The sequence below is a fragment of the Schistocerca americana genome, chromosome 4 (genome assembly GCF_021461395.2).
Source record: "Schistocerca americana isolate TAMUIC-IGC-003095 chromosome 4, iqSchAmer2.1, whole genome shotgun sequence".
NCBI lineage: Eukaryota > Metazoa > Arthropoda > Insecta > Orthoptera > Acrididae > Schistocerca > Schistocerca americana.
Genome location: NC_060122.1, coordinates 797935968 through 797952727, shown reverse-complemented (window position 1 = coordinate 797952727; position 16760 = coordinate 797935968). Strand labels below are relative to the sequence as shown.

The window sequence follows — 16760 nt, the reverse complement described above, 5'->3', positions numbered from 1 at the left end:
CGTATCACCAGTCTCAATTCAGTCCTAAACCTCTCATCCAGATCCCTCTCTCCTCCAGAGACATCTGTTCTATCAAAAGGCTTAACCTTTAGCCCCACACCTAAATTCAACCACACTGCCCTGGTTAAAGATCTCCTCTCATTCACCCGGAACCTCAACTGGAAATATCACTTCACTACCCAAACACAGCCCCCAAATACTAGACCCAGCGTTGAACCCTGTCTAGAACAGTTCCGACTGCCTTCTCAAAGGGATCCTCCTCCCCTCCCCCAAAACCATCCCTTGCAGACATTTCAGGAATTCCTCACATCCAGTGTTGCCTCCCAGTCCTTCTTGAAGAACATCCCGACAACCCCCAACATCACCCCAGCTGAATCCCGTGCCATTAAGGAGCTGAAAATAGACCGCTCTATTGTCATCCTCCCGGCAGATAAAGGCTCCACAACTGTCGTACTTGACCGTGTGGAGTATGTGGCAGAAGGACTGCGTCAACTCTGACACCTCAACCTACAAAGCTGTTACCCAGGACCCCATTCCCTCCATCCAGACTGAGCTGCAAAAAATCCTAAAAATCCAAGGTCCCTCACAAGGCCTCACAACGGCTTCCATAGACTTACTCACTCCACCTGAGCCACGTACCCCTACCTTCTACCTATTACCCAAAATCCACAGAGAGAACCATCCTGGCCGTCCCATTGTAGCAGGCTTCAAAGCCCCAACCAAACGTATCTCAGCTCTGGTAGACCAGCACCTCCAACCTATCACCCGCAGACTCCCATCCTGCATCAAAGACACAAACCACTTCCTAGAACGCCTCAAATCCATTCCCACTCCTCTCCCACCTGAAACCTTTCTTGTCACCATAGATGCTACATCCCTTTACACAAACATCCCACATACCCATGGTCTCTCTGCCCTTGAGCACTACCCCTCCCAACGCCCACCCGAAGATCTTCCAAAAACCTCGTTCCTTATCACACTTACCAACTTCATCCTCACCCGTAATTACTTCACTTTTGAAGGCCAGACCTACAAACAAATCAGGGGAACGGCCATGGGAACCAGGATGGCTCCCTCCTATGCCAACCTCTTCATGGGCCGCATGGAGGTGGTTTTCCTGAAGACCCAACAGCTGCTTCCCCTGGCCTGGTATAGGTTTATAGATGACATCTTTGTGGTCTGGACTCATGGTGAAGAAACACTCCTTAATTTCCTCCATAAACATCAACTCCTTTTCGAATCTGAATTTCACCTGGTCCTTCTCCAAAACCCAAGCCACCTTCCTGGATGTTGACCTTCATCTTGTTGAAGCTCACATCCACACCTCTGTCCATATCAAACCCACAAACAAACAACAGTACCTTCACTTTGATAGCTGCCATCCTTTCCACATCAAACGCTCCCTTCCCTACAGCCTAGGTATTCGTGGCAAACGTATCTGCTCCAGTGACGAATCCCTCAACAATTACACCAATAACCTGACCAGTGCTTTCCTCTCCTGCAACTATCCTGCAGACCTTGTCCACAAACAGATTTCCCAAGCAATACATTCCTCCCCGTCCAACAACAATGTTCCTACCCCCAGACCACACAAAAGCATCCCCCTTGTCACTCAATATTATCCTGGCCTCGAAAACATCAACAAATTACTCCGCCAGGGATATGACTTTCTCAAGTCAACCCCTGAAATGAGATCATCCCTTGACAAAATTCTCCCCACACCACCCAGAGTTGCCTTTCGTCGCCCCCCTAACCTCCGTAACATCCTTGTTAAACCCTACAATATTCCCAGACTACCTTCTCTACCCAGCGGTTCCTACCCCTGTAACAGACCCCGCTGCAAATCCTGCCCCATGCATCCCCCCCACAACCACCTACTCCAGCCCCGCTACTGGTAAAACATACACAATTCAAGGCAGGGCTACGTGTGAAACTACACACGTCATTTATCAACTGACATGCCTGCACTGCACAGCCTTTTACATCGGCATGACAACAACTAAACTGGCTGAGCGCATGAACGGACACAGATGAACTGTCCGCTTAGGAGATGCCCAATACCCAGTAGCGGAGCATGCCCTCCAGCATAATTCTAGGGACCTAGGAACCTGCTACACCGTATGTGCCATTTGGCTTCTCCCACCCAACACCAGTCCCTCTGAACTGCGGAGATGGGAACTTGCACTCCAACACGTCCTTTCATCCCGCCATCCCCCTGGACTGAACCTACGTTAAACCACCTCACTCCCATTTACTCTTCAGTCTTCTCCTCTTTCCCTTTCCTCTTTAGCCATCCACGCATCTTTTCATCCTATGTAGTTGTGTTTATCTTTATACTATATACCTCTTTACTTCTGTATGCATCCTCTTTGGTTTGAAGCTGGCACAGTACTTACAGTAGAATATCTTTGGCTTCCCTCTGACAACCATGCCTCCATCCTTGCTACCCTCCCTATTTTCCTTTCCCTGTTGCTTCATAACCTGGGTTGTGAGTAACTGAATCTCCTTTCCCTTCTTCCCTTTCTTTCCCCTCTCTCCTACCTGATGAAGGAACATTTGTTCCGAAAGCTAGGAATGTAAATTTTCAGTTCTGTTTTATGTGTATCTATCGGCTGTACTGAGCTGAGGTAAGTACTGGCCAGCCCCTCTATCTCTTTGTTAGTATTTGTTTCACATCTTTATATGAGATTTTCCATTAATCATTTATATACAGGGTATTTGTTTTAACTTAGAAGAACTAAATATCTCAGAACAACACACATCAAATGAAAAAATGCTTCAGCTAAAAATGTGTACAGGGTGAACACAAAGTCTTGCCCTGATTATAACAATTTATTACAGAATAACCGTTTGACATAATAATTTGCATTTGATGCCGTTACATAGGTTAGTGTTACTAGTTTTTTTGTTTTTTTTTTGTTAGTGTTACTAGTTTTTTTTAAGACCACTTATGTTAGTAAACCTCAATGTGTGCTCCCTTGGTAGCTCGGAGAATGTCAAAGCGGTATTCTAGTTCCCTCTAGGTGTTTCGTAACATCTGTTCTGTCACAGTACCCACAGCAGCTTGTATCCTAGCCTTCAGTTTGTTGACACCAGCAACTGGTATGACGAAGACTCTGTCCCTGATATAACCCCAGAAAAAAAAAGTCAAGGGGCGTAATGTCTGGACAGCAGGGTGGCCGGGATGTTGGACTGTTCCTTCCAATCCACCAATCTGGAAATGTTTCATCCAGGAAATCACGTACTATCAAAGCCCCACAGTTAGAAGAATATCAACCATCCCCCCTCCACTGGGCTTTGGATAGTGTGTGATTTCCCTGAATAAGACATTTCTGGATCGCTGGATTAGAAGTAACGGTCCAACACACTGGCCACCCCGCTCTTCAGACATTACGCCCCTTGAATTTTTTTTTTTTCTGGGGCTATATCAAGGACAGAGTCTTCATCACACCAGTTGCTGACAATGTCTAACTGAAAGCTAGGATACAAGCTGCTGTGGGTACTGTGACAGAACACATGTTACGAAACACCTGGTGGGAACTGGAATACTGCCTCGACATTCTCTGAGCTACCAAGGGAGGTTTACTAACTTAAAAGGTCTCAATAAAACTAGTAACACTGACCTATGTAACGGCATCAAATGTAAATTATGTCAAACAGCCATTCTGTAATAAATTGTTATCAGGGCAAGACTGAGCTCACCCTGTATTTTCAAAGGGGACATTTTTGTTAACGCTGCCCCCTTCATTTTTTTTATCATGAGAACACCCCTTTTTATTGCAGATTTGGATTTTAGACCAAAAGCTACCTACGGCTTATCCGATACATTGTGTTTCATTCATGGTAGGTGGCACTGTCATCAGTATTCAATTTTCCAGTTAAAAAAAGATGTACTTAATGATACATTACATCTGCAAAAGAAATATAAATATTCTCATTCTTAATTATAGATGTTTAAAAATCTGATTCAGTTTTGCAAATTTGATTGTACAGTAAACCTTTTTTTGCTATCCTGTCAAAATCTGACATTGTGCTGTAAGGTTATAATTTAAACAGCAGCCACTGTTCCATTCAGGTTCAATTTCAGTGAAACCCCACATCATCGGGGTTACTGATTTTGGTGTGTTCTGCCATCCAACTGCTGTAACACTCTCACTGGTCACTATGTGCCAGCAACCAGCAGAATACAATCCACAATCATTCTAAGGAAAACAGTGAGAGGCACACCTGCCATGGGTAAACAAATACTGAGTGAACTCTCATAGGATGCCTCACTGTAGTGCTACAGCCTTCATAAGCATTAAAACCAAACAATTCGGCACAACTCTTCTCCAGATCTGTTTCTGACAAATTTGAAGTAATGGACATAATTCAAAATAATTTTAACTTATGTCGAGGCTACAAGAAATCTGGATGCCGCTTTTGCTCATTATGCCAGATGTTTTGCTGATAGGCCACAGTTGTGTACAACTATTTATCATGTTGTGAAACAACTTACTAATGAAGGAAATGTGATCAACAAAAACACCACACCCTCAGAGCAACTGTGATGGGTAACACCCAATAACAAAATTAGAGTACTAGCTTCAGTGGCTCGTAACTCACATGCAGCACATGATAAATATCTCATCACAGGAACTGCTCACATTAGTGTTTGGGTTATCCTAAAATGTCACAAATAACATCATTACCATATCTCCATGCACCAAGAACTTCACGGGAATAATTTTCAGAGTTAAATGGGATTTTGCAATTAGGCACCCATGAAATTACAAAGAGACAATTCTTTTATCGAGTAGTGTCATCCGATGAGTCAACATGGCAAAGTTAATCATAATAATATGCATTACTGGACTGAGGAAAGCAGTATCTTAGGCAACAAATTAATCAACCACTTATTTTTGGAAGGCACACCGGCAAGATTTACCCCTCATAGTGAGAGAGAATACGTGGTTTCAACATGATGATTATCAGACATCACGATGTATCAGAAATCCTTGGACAAAAATTACATATGCTCTTAAGATGTGTACATGAATTCAAAGGACAAATTAATGAATGTGTAGAAATGGAAGGACATCAGTTTGAGGATTTGCTGTGATTTACAATAATGGTGAGATGCAAGGGGGCTCACCAAGATGAGAACAAGACTGTCACATCCACATTGTTATTCCCGGATCATGCTAAAAGTAGTCAATTGTAAAACTTTTATTGTACAACTAAATTTTAAAAAAATCAACTCTTTAGAGCTAAAAAGCTTACGTTTGTATTGCAAATGTAATGCAGAATTTAATGCATCAGTTCTTAATTGCAACAACAAGAAGAGTTTTGTTGATTACAGCACACTAACAGAAATGGAAAAAAAATAAAGTTTTGGGTTTAAATTTTCATCTGGAACTTTTTTTGTTTTTTGTAGTAAGTAATTTGAGATATTTAGTTGTATCAAGTTAAAACAAACACCCTGTAAATCGAATTCTGGAAATTTTGATACTTTTCTGGAATAGCTTCATAGAGTTTTGAGTAGGTTGTCAGGTTGCAGAAGTGTAAATATTGTCATATTTAGAGATTTGAACATCTCAGTGTACTTTACTGTCCAGCAAAGCAGATATTTTACAGATTAGATTCTTTCTTTGGGCTGAAGATTTAAATGACAAAATAGCACTATTTTCTGTGACTTTTAGAAGCATTTAATTGTGTAGTTCACAGTATGTTTTTATCTAAAGGGATGCAGAGTGTTGCATTAATACATCGACTGCTGCACCACCTGGCCAGTGCCACTGTCAGGCATGTGGTTCTGCTGTGGCCACATGGCAGTTAATGTGATTAGACGCACACAGACACAAGACAATGAAAAACAATTTTCAGAATGGATAATAATCACTACAATAGTTCTTCAGTGATCAATATTAGGTCCACTCTTGTTCTTTTATATTATGATCTTACATCATATGCCCAAGACAGAGAAATTGTTTTCTGATAATCTTAATGGACTAACTTCAACACTGAAAAAAAATAAATTACATAATATTGTTTTGATAACTAATAACCAGCTATCTACAAATGGCCTGTCTCTGACTAGATGAAACACAACACATGCAATTCAGTACTGCTCAAGGTCAAACCATACTATTATAAATAATTTACGAGAGTAAATCAATAACTGAAACACCCTATTATAAACTGTCATGTTGTTAAGAACCTGAACTGGAAGTCACATGTTACAGATCTTACGCATCAAAATCTTCAACTTTCGTGTCAGATTATTTCAGATTTTAGAGAGAGAGAGAGAGAGAGAGAGAGAGAGAGAGAGAGAAAGAGAGAGAGAGAGAGGGGGGGGGAACAACTTTCCTACTTCCATTCACTCATCATCAAGGAAGAAAGTGTTTGTTGGGCAGAAGTATGTAATAAGGATTATATGTGATGTCAACTGTAAAACCTCCTGTAGACATGTCTTTGATCATTTGGGCATACTGACAACCACCTCACATTACATTCTCCGAATGAAGTTTGTCATCAATCAGTCAGTAACTAAGAGAAATGATTATCTATCTATCACTCAACTTTAGTGTGGCACCAAAAGGAGTGAGGTATTAGGCCATAATTTTCTTACCACCTATACAGTGATGTAAAAAAATGATAAAATTAGCTTCAAACAAAAAATGAAATATCTGACAGAGTGCACACCACCTGGAGACATTGCTACGGCCCCTACAGTTGTCCTCATAAATACCATGCATGTCCCTGTGAATTTCACTTTGTTTATGCTCTTTGGCTCACAAATACTGAATCATGTTCACTGCTTTTGGGCCGGCCGGGGTGGCTGAGCGGTTCTAAGCGCTACAGTCTGGAACCGCGTGACCACTACAGTCGCAGGTTCGAATCCTGCCTCGGGCATGGATGTGTGTGATGTCCTTAGGTTAGTTACAGGGTGTTTCAAAAATGACCGGTATATTTGAAACGGCAATAAAAACTAAACGAGCAGCGATAGAAATACACCGTTTGTTGCAATATGCTTGGGACAACAGTACATTTTCAGGCGGACAAACTTTCAAAATTACAGTAGTTACAATTTTCAACAACAGATGGCGCTGCAAGTGATGTGAAAGATATAGAAGACAACGCAGTCTGTGGGTGCGCCATTCTGTACGTCGTCTTTCTGCTGTAAGCGTGTGCTGTTCAGAACGTGCAAGTGTGCTGTAGACAACATGGTTTATTCCTTAGAACAGAGGATTTTTCTGGTGTTGGAATTCCACCGCCTAGAACACAGTGTTGTTGCAACAAGACGAAGTTTTCAACGGAGGTTTAATGTAACCAAAGGACCGAAAAGCGATACAATAAAGGATCTGTTTGAAAAATTTCAATGGACTGGGAACGTGACGGATGAACGTGCTGGAAAGGTAGGGCAACCACAGAGGGCAACGCGCAGCTAGTGCAGCAGATGATCCAAAAGTGGCCTCCGGTTTCCGTTCGCCGTGTTGCAGCTGCGGTCCAAATGACGCCAACGTCCACGTATTGTCTCATGCGCCAGAGTTTACACCACTATCCATACAAAATTCAAACGCGGCAACCCCTCAGCGCCGCTACCATTGCTGCACGAGAGACATTCGCTAACGATATAGTGCACAGGATTGATGACGGCGATATGCATGTGGGCAGCATTTGGTTTACTGACGAAGCTTATTTTTACCTGGACGGCTTCGTCAATAAACAGGACTGGCGCATATGGGGAACCGAAAAGCCCCATGTTGCAGTCCCATCGTCCCTGCATCCTCAAAAAGTACTGGTCTGGGCCGCCATTTCTTCCAAAGGAATCATTGGCCCATTTTTCAGATCCGAAACGATTACTGCATCACGCTATCTGGACATTCTTCGTGAATTTGTGGTGGTACAAACTGCCTTAGACGACACTGCGAACACCTCGTGGTTTATGCAAGATGGTGCCCGGCCACATCGCACGGCCGACGTCTTTAATTTCCTGAATGAATATTTCGATGATCGTGTGATTGCTTTGGGCTATCCGAAACATACAGGAGGCGGCGTGGATTGGCCTCCCTATTCGCCAGACATGAACCCCTGTGACTTCTTTCTGTGGGGACACTTGAAAGACCAGGTGTAACGCCAGAATCCAGAAGCAATTGAACAGCTGAAGCAGTACATCTCATCTGCATGTGAAGCCATTCCGCCAGACACGTTGTCAAAGGTTTCGGGTAATTTCATTCAGAGACTACGCCATATTATTGCTACGCATGGTGGATATGTGGAAAATATCGTACTATAGAGTTTCCCAGACCGCAGCGCCATCTGTTGTTGAAAATTGTAACTACTGTAATTTCGAAAGTTTGTCTGCCTGAAAATGTACTGTTGTCCCAAGCATATTGCAACAAACTGTGTATTTCTATCGCTGCTCGTTTAGTTTTTATTGCCGTTTCAAATATACCGGTCATTTTTGAAACACCCTGTAGGTTTAAGTAGTTCTAAGTTCTAGGGGACTGATGACCTTGACAGTTAAGTCCCATAGTGCTCAGAGCCATCACTGCTTTTGACAACAGTAATATGTATGCCTTTTTTGTTTCATTATTCAGGCTTCTCTTGCTAGAGCTGCACATTAGAACAAAATACCCTCTGTAGCACTACCTTTAAACTATACCATCATGAAATTTTAACATTCCAGCTGCTGTGCCAGGGCAGAAAAAAAAATTATTGTATGTTACTCTCAGATCGTCCCTCGTATGTGTGTGACTGAATAAGTTATTCCCCATCATAGCAAGAGGTCACAATTATGATTCATGGAACATGTAATTAACCAACACTCACAATTGATCTTTCACTATTACAAAACTGTCATTAGAGATGGAGAAAAAAAAATGTCCATTTAAGATTTGTATAGTTCAGCAATAAGGTCTATAACTTATCACACTGTTCGACTTAGGATAAATGGTTACAGTGGCCTCCATAAAGTGCCAAAGTGAAATAAAATATTAATACAAATCTAAAATGTGTGAACTTTAGTAGCACTAAGAGAAACTACATTTTATGATCATAATCTGCACCTACACATCTCAAGGCTGACTCATACTCATTAACTGCCACACCCAATATTTGCTACCAATTAAATACAGTAAAGGCCTTAATGGAAAGCTTTATTTATTTGTGACAGTCTCTATTGTGCCTATCTGCGACTCAGCGTCTCCATGAGTAGCAACACTCCTTTTCATAATATCGAAACGATTTACACTCAAGCTTACTAAAGAATAGGTTGTTCTTCGTTTCCATCAACATAAGCCTCCTGAGCCTAATTATTATGTTTGCAATTCCTTTAACACAACATGAGGAGTTAAAAAGTTGTAGCAGCTCAGTGATGGGTTTTCTGAAAGCAGGTGCTCTCATGAAAACAAAATATTGATAATTTTATTACACTGAATATACCTAAAGGCTGTACAAGCACAAATTCTCATTCTATAATCACAGCAAGAAATTAAGTTTTGTTATTATATGCTATATTGTAATGAATGTATTTTTGTTACAAACTAGCGATTAAGTTCACAAGGAGTTCAGACGGACATGTGCAAAACAAAAACTAATATCTCATTATGTGACAAATTCAACACTGTTCCATCACCACATTACCTGTGGTTCAAAACACCAATGCGTACATTTATTAGAAACAATGCACTATCAATTCTGTACATATGAGCATATTTTGAATGTGCCAGGTGTAACTTCTGTTCCTCTCCATATTGTTAGTGGCAAGGTAATCCAGTTTAAGTAAGAAGTATTAGCATGAAGATGATTTGTAAAGGTCAGTATAACTACACTTTTCGAATGCAGGCGGACAGTGTGATCATTAAATAATACTGTCTTGACACTGATATTTTCTAACCTTTTCCCTGTCTTATGTTTTTGTTGCAGATGTGGTCTAACATCACAGCATTCATTCTCCAGAATGTTTCCTACAAATTATAATGCATACAAAACTATAATCATATTTACTTTTTTGTGATAGAATAAGAAAGGGAAAAATATGGCACGAATGTTCTATTTGGACCAGCTGTCAGTTCAAAACTTCAAAAATCTATTCTCAATAAACATTTTAAATATTGAAAAACAAAATATTTTTAACTCAAAATTTTATGTCCAATACACAAAATCAATGCTACATATAATCCAAATATTTTCCTCTCTTTTTTTATATTTTACATAGAGTGTAACATGTTTATATTGGTATTAAAAATTTTTGCAATTATCTTAAATGTACCATTAGAGATAAACAGAAATAAAAAATTCAGTCTTCACATACTTTTAAAACTTTAGTTTAAGTAAGACTGTTTTTGTTAGAAGTATTAAATGCAGTTTAACAAAATTATCATGGACATGCTGCTGCAGCAAAAACAAAATGTATAAAAAAAACACATTATTACAAATGTGAGCTGTATCAGGAAGTTCCTGCAACACTATGGAATAAGATTACTAAAAGGAAAGTAAATCATCACAATGATCACCTTTTCTGGGCTTGATCTTTTCTTAAAATATTTGTGCCCATTTCATATTTTGTACAATATAAAAATGAAGATATAAATATATTATTTTGACATTAGCCTGAGATATTGAGAGGCAGAGCTGACTAGATACATTTTTTCTAATCACATTTTCTCTGAAAAATGACAATACTGGAAGCACAGGTATACAAACTTCACATAAAAATAGAGAAAACAGCAAATACTAACTGCTTATAAAAATACTGGTGAAAGATTTACATTTTTACACAGGTAAATATCTTTCTTTTTACAGAGGCAAATCACTTTTACTGTGTGAAACACACACACACACACACACACACACACACACACACACACACACTCGCCCTTACACACACACCCTTACACTTTCAGACTCTACTGTTTGTAACAGTGCTGACCCCCATATTGTTTTTCAAGGGTTAGAAGGTATGTAATAAGTGTTCCAAAAAATAACACCATAATTACCAATAGAATATGTAATTTTTTCAGGAACTTTACCTCGGCATACAGCTTTAACTGGCTCTCACTCAGATGAGATACCTGAACAGAAATACAAACATATGAATATAATTGTTTTCATTTTTCTGAAAATATTATGTACACACAAATCAAATATCTGGAAGAAAAGACCCCAACTCACTTGGAACCTTACACTTTAACTTAAAATGAAAAGGAGGATGAGAGAAGAAGACTGTCCCACAGGCAAGCAGCGTGTAATGCATGAAAGTCTAGTTATCAAATATTAAAAAAACAATTGTCACGATGCAATAAAGCATGACACTAAAAATCAATTAATAAAAATGCAAAACTGGTGGGGCAGGCTATCGATCCAGCACACACTGACCCTCCCATCTCGATCACTTTAGGGATGAGACAGCAATTTACAAAATTTCAAAACTGATGTTGCACTGGTGTCAGTGTAAGCAAGGATGGTGGGCTGAGCTCCAACAAAACTGAGGGTGCCATTACACCAATATATAGAACATATGTAGCCAAAACACGCAAAACCAAAAGTGGCACACCAGAGTGATGACGGTTCATGACTAAGACGAACCAAATGTTAGTGGTTAGTATTTTCCATGTGCAATTTGGCGAGCAACACTTCCTTCCAGCAGTGTGGTTGGCACGAAGTCAACCATGCCTGCGGGGTCAATTTCAGTGACTGCAATTTGCTGTTCGCCACTTGCGACTATTTGGTTTCCCACTGATGCACAATTCTTCAGTCAGACAATGAGATGACGGCTGGCAACAGAACGGCACACTGACGCACACCACTTCTTTGTTGGCATGGCATTTCCCTATACCCTGATGCGTCCAGGCACCCAGCAAAAGACTATCTCTTTGCCTCATACTTACAACTGAAGAAAACAGATTTGTGAAAACATCTGGAGTAGAAGTTTTCTTGCAATGTTTCAAGCTTAAAATCTCTTTGATGGAAATTTGTTCCATCCTTTGCCACGTATTTAGAGGTCAGATCCATGAATGAGCATGTACCCAAATGGCTTGGTTGCATAGGGCCAATTCCTGAACAGCCGCTCAAAGTTGGGGTTGCCCGTGCACTGAACACCGGTGACTGAGGCAGTGCTAGGATTTTCAGGGCCTGTTGAGCCAGAAGGCAGCACTGCCAAATCTGGTGTGGTGGTTTACTTGAATCTGCACACAAACTCTGAATTGGGCTGGTGTGACAGGCTCCAGTTGCAGGAGCGCCTACTTATAAAAAATATTGTGGGGCCCCATACTGGGAGTCTTGCCCCAGGAAATTTTCTAAATTTTAGATGAAAAATAGCGAGTTTTAAAGTTTTTACCCGCCCCCCCCTCCCCCCCCAATGAACCATAGACCTTGCCGTTGGTGGGGAGGCTTGCGTGCCTCAGCGATACAGATAGCCATACCGTAGGTGCAACCACAACGGAGGGCTATCTGTTGAGAGGCCAGACAAAAGTGTGGTTCCTGAAGAGGGGCAGCAGCGTTTTTCAGTAGTTGCAGGGGCAACGGTCTGGATGATTGACTGATCTGGCCTTGCAACACTAACCAAAACAGCCTTGCTGTGCTGGTACTGCGAACGGCTGAAAGCAATGGGAAACTACAGCCATAATTTTTCCCGAGGGCATGCAGCTTTACTGCATGTTTAAATGATGATGGCGTCCTCTTGGGTAAAACATTCCAGAGGTAAAATAGTCCCCCATTCGGATCTCCGGGCGGGGACTACTCAAGAGGATGTCGTTATCAGGAGAAAGAAAACTGGCGTTCTACGGATCGGAGCATGGAATGTCAGATCCCTTAATCGGGCAGGTAGGTTAGAAAATTTAAAAAGGGAAATGGATAGGTTAAAGTTAGATATAGTGGGAATTAGTGAAGTTCGGTGGCAGGAGGAACAAGACTTCTGGTCAGGTGACTACAGGGTTATAAACACAAAATCAAATAGGGGTAATGCCGGAGTAGGTTTTATAATGAATAGGAAAATAGGAATGCGGGTAAGCTACTACAAACAGCATAGTGAATGCATTATTGTGGCCAAGATAGATACGAAGCCCACGCCTACCACAGTAGTACAAGTTTATATGACTACTACCTCTGCAGATGACGAAGAAATTGAAGAAATGTATAGTCATGGGTGACTGGAACTCGGCAGTAGGAAAAGGGAGAGAAGGAAACATAGTAGGAGAATATGGATTGGGGCTAAGAAATGAAAGAGGAAGCCATCTGGTAGAATTTTGCACAGAGCACAACTTAACCATAGCTAACACTTGGTTCAAGAATCATAAAAGAAGGTTGTATACATAGAAGAAGCCTGGAGATACTGACAGGTTTCAGATAGATTATATAATGGTAAGACACAGATTTAGGAACCAGGTTTTAAATTGTAAGACATTTCCAGGGGCAGACGTGGACTCCGACCACAACCTATTGGTTATGAACTGTAGATTAAAACTGAAGAAACTGCAAAAAGCTGGGAATTTAAGGAGATGGGACCTGGACAAACTGACTAAACCAGAGGCTGTACAGAGTTTCCAGGAGAGCATAAGGGAACAAATGGCAAGAATGGGGGAAAGAATTACAGTAGAAGAAGAATGGGTAGCTTTGAGGGATGAAGTGGTGAAGGCAGCAGAGGATCACGTAGGTAAAAAGACGAGGGCTAGTAGCAATCCTTGGGTAACAGAAGAAATATTGAATTTAATTGATGAAAGGAGAAAATATAAAAATGCAGTAAATGAAGCAGGCAAAAAGAAATACAAACGTCTCAAAAATGAGATCGACAGGAAGTGCAAAATGGCTAGAGGACAAACGTAAGGATGTAGAGGCTTATCTCACTAGAGGTAAGATAGATACTGCCTACAGGAAAATTGAAGAGACCTTTGGAGAAAAGAGAACCACTTGTATGCACATCAAGAGCTCAGATGGAAACCCAGTTCTAAGCAAAGAAGGGAAAGCAGAAACGTGGAAGGAGTATATAGAGGGTCTATACAAGGGCGGTGTACTTGAGGATAATATTATGGAAATAGAAGAGGATGTAGATGAAAATGAAATGGGAGATATGATACTGCATGAAGAGTTTGACAGAGCACTGAAAGACCTGAGTTGCAACAAAGCTCCGGGAGTAGACAACATTCCATTAGAACTACTGACGGCCTTGGGAGAGCCAGTCCGGACAAAACTCTACAATCTGGTGGGCAAGATGTATGAGACAGGCAAAACACCTTCAGACTCCAAGAAGAATATAATAATTCCAATCCCAAAGAAAGCAGGTGTTGACAGGTGTGAAAATTACCGAACTATCAGTTTAATAAGTCACGGCTGCAAAATACTAACACGAATTCTTTACAGACGAATGGAAAAACTGGTAGAAGCCGACCTCGGGGAAGATCAGTTTGGATTCCGTAGAAATATAGGAACACGTGAGGCAATACTTACCCTACGACTTATCTTAGAAGCTAGATTAAAAAAAGGCAAACCTACGTTTCTAGCATTTGTAGACTTAGAGAAAGCTTTTGACAATGTTGACAGGAATACTCTCTTTCAAATTCTGAAGGTGGCAGGGGTAAAATACAGGGAGCGAAAGGCTATTTACAATTTGTACAGAAACCAGATGGCAGTTACAAGAGTCGAGGGACATGAAAGGGAGGCAGTGGTTGGGAAGGGAGTAAGACAGGGTTGTAGCCTCTCCCCGATGTTGTTCAATCTGTATATTGAGCAAGCAGTAAAGGAAACAAAAGAAAAATTCGGAGTAGGTATTAAAACTCATGGAGAAGAAATAAAAACTTTGAGGTTCACCGATGACATTGTAATTCTGTCAGAGACAGCAAAGGACTTGGAAGAGCAGTTGAACGGAATGGATAGTGTCTTGAAAGGAGGATATAAGATGAACATCAACAAAAGCAAAACAAGGATAATGGAATGTAGTCGAATTAAGTTGGGTGATGCTGAGGGAATTAGATTAGGAAATGAGACACTTAAAGTAGGAAAGCAGTTTTGCTATTTGGGGAGCAAAATAACTGATGATGGTCGAAGTAGAGAGGATATAAAATGTAGACTGACAATGGCAAGAAAAGTGTTTCTGAAGAAGAGAAATTTGTTAACATCAAGTATAGATTTCAGTGTCAGGAAGTCATTTCTGAAAGTATTTGTATGGAGTGTGGCCATGTATGGAAGTGAAACATGGACGATAAATAGTTTGGACAAGAAGAGAATAGAAGCTTTTGAAATGTGGTGCTACAGAAGAATGCTGAAGATTAGATGGGTGGATCACATAACTAATGAGGAAGTACTGAAAGGATTGGGGAGAAGAGAAGTTTGTGGCACAAATTGACTAGAAGAAGGGATCGGTTTGTAGGACATCATCTGAGCCATCAAGGGATCACCAGTTTAGTATTGGAGGGCAGCGTGGAGGGTAAAAATCGTAGAGGGAGACCAAGAGATGAATACACTAAGCAGATTCAGAAGGATGTAGGTTGCAGTAGGTACTGGGAGATGAAAAAGCTTGCACAGGATAGAGTAGCATGGAGAGCTTCATCAAACCAGTCTCACGACTGAAGACCACAACAGCATCAAATTTTTTTAAAGCATTTTAGAGTCATATGATCAACATTAGAACCCAGAAAACTGGACTCTCGATAACTCAACACTCCGGGAAACTCGACATGGCTGACACTTTTTGGCTTTGAAAAAAGAAACAAAACAAACACCCACTGTACTTTCATAAAAAGCTAACTTAATTTACAGTAATAATCCTGCATATAGACTACTACAGAGCAGTAAAGATATAGCTCTGAAAAGACTGAAATTGTATTTAAATAAATCCTAAACTATCATTAAAAGAATAAAGCATAAAATATTGCTGTCACACAGTAATAGCACTTTGATTAAGGAGTGAAATAGTTCATTTAAACTTACTTTGAATAAGGTTCAAGGTTCATTAAATGAAAACAATATCCTAAAGTTAAGGCTTTAATACAATATCCTAAAGTTAAGGCTTTAATACAATTAATAAAGTTAATACAGTATGTCTAATACTTTCAGTCAAAAAGTACGTAAATAGCGGGTTTTATTTGGGTCTTACACCCTAAAAATATCTAGGTATTTGAAGATAACTAATACAGCACTATAGTAATAGGTTGGTTGGTTTGTGGGATTAAAGGGACCGGACTGCGATGGTCATCGGTCCCTTTTTCCAAAAAATGAAAACCACTCTAAGAGAATAAAAATGAACAGCTATAGTAATACAGTACTAATATTTTGAAACTGAAAATTTAACATTATGTATGTATTGAATTCTATATTTTATAAAGATTTTTAATATTGCTCTAAATGCCATTATTAGAGCTCGATTGTCTTTAGAAAGGTGCAAATGTCGACCACCTGATTGAATTACTGAATATGAAGTCGTTGATGACTGGTTGGATATCCAATTCATCCGAAACATCTTGGTGGGCATGAAAAACAGCCAAGTTGTTCAATCGCTTCTGTTCCATTGTTGATCGGAGATATGACTTCAGACATCTGTTGTTGTTGTTGTTGTTGTTGTTGTGGTCTTCAGTCCTGAGACTGGTTTGATGCATCTCTCCATGCTACTCTATCCTGTGCAAGCTTCTTCATCTCCCAGTACCTACTGCAACCTACATCCTTCTGAATCTGCTTAGTGTATTCATCTCTTGGTCTCCCCCTATGATTTTTACCCTCCACGCTGCCCTCCAATACTAAATTGGTGATCCCTTGATGCCTCAGAACATGTCCTACCAACCGATCCC

The 16760-nt window shown here is 40.4% G+C and overlaps 1 protein-coding gene across 1 annotated transcript in view; it reads right to left on the bottom strand.

The window, feature by feature from the left end:
* Positions 1-9588: 9588 nt before the first annotated feature.
* Positions 9589-16760, bottom strand: part of LOC124612800 (motile sperm domain-containing protein 2-like) — an 84306-nt gene continuing 77134 nt past the window's right edge. Inside the window, exon 10 of the mRNA XM_047141215.1 lies at positions 9589-11057. Coding sequence (XP_046997171.1) covers positions 10893-11057 — 165 coding nt within the window. The 3' untranslated portion in view covers positions 9589-10892. The remainder of the gene's footprint in view (positions 11058-16760) is intronic.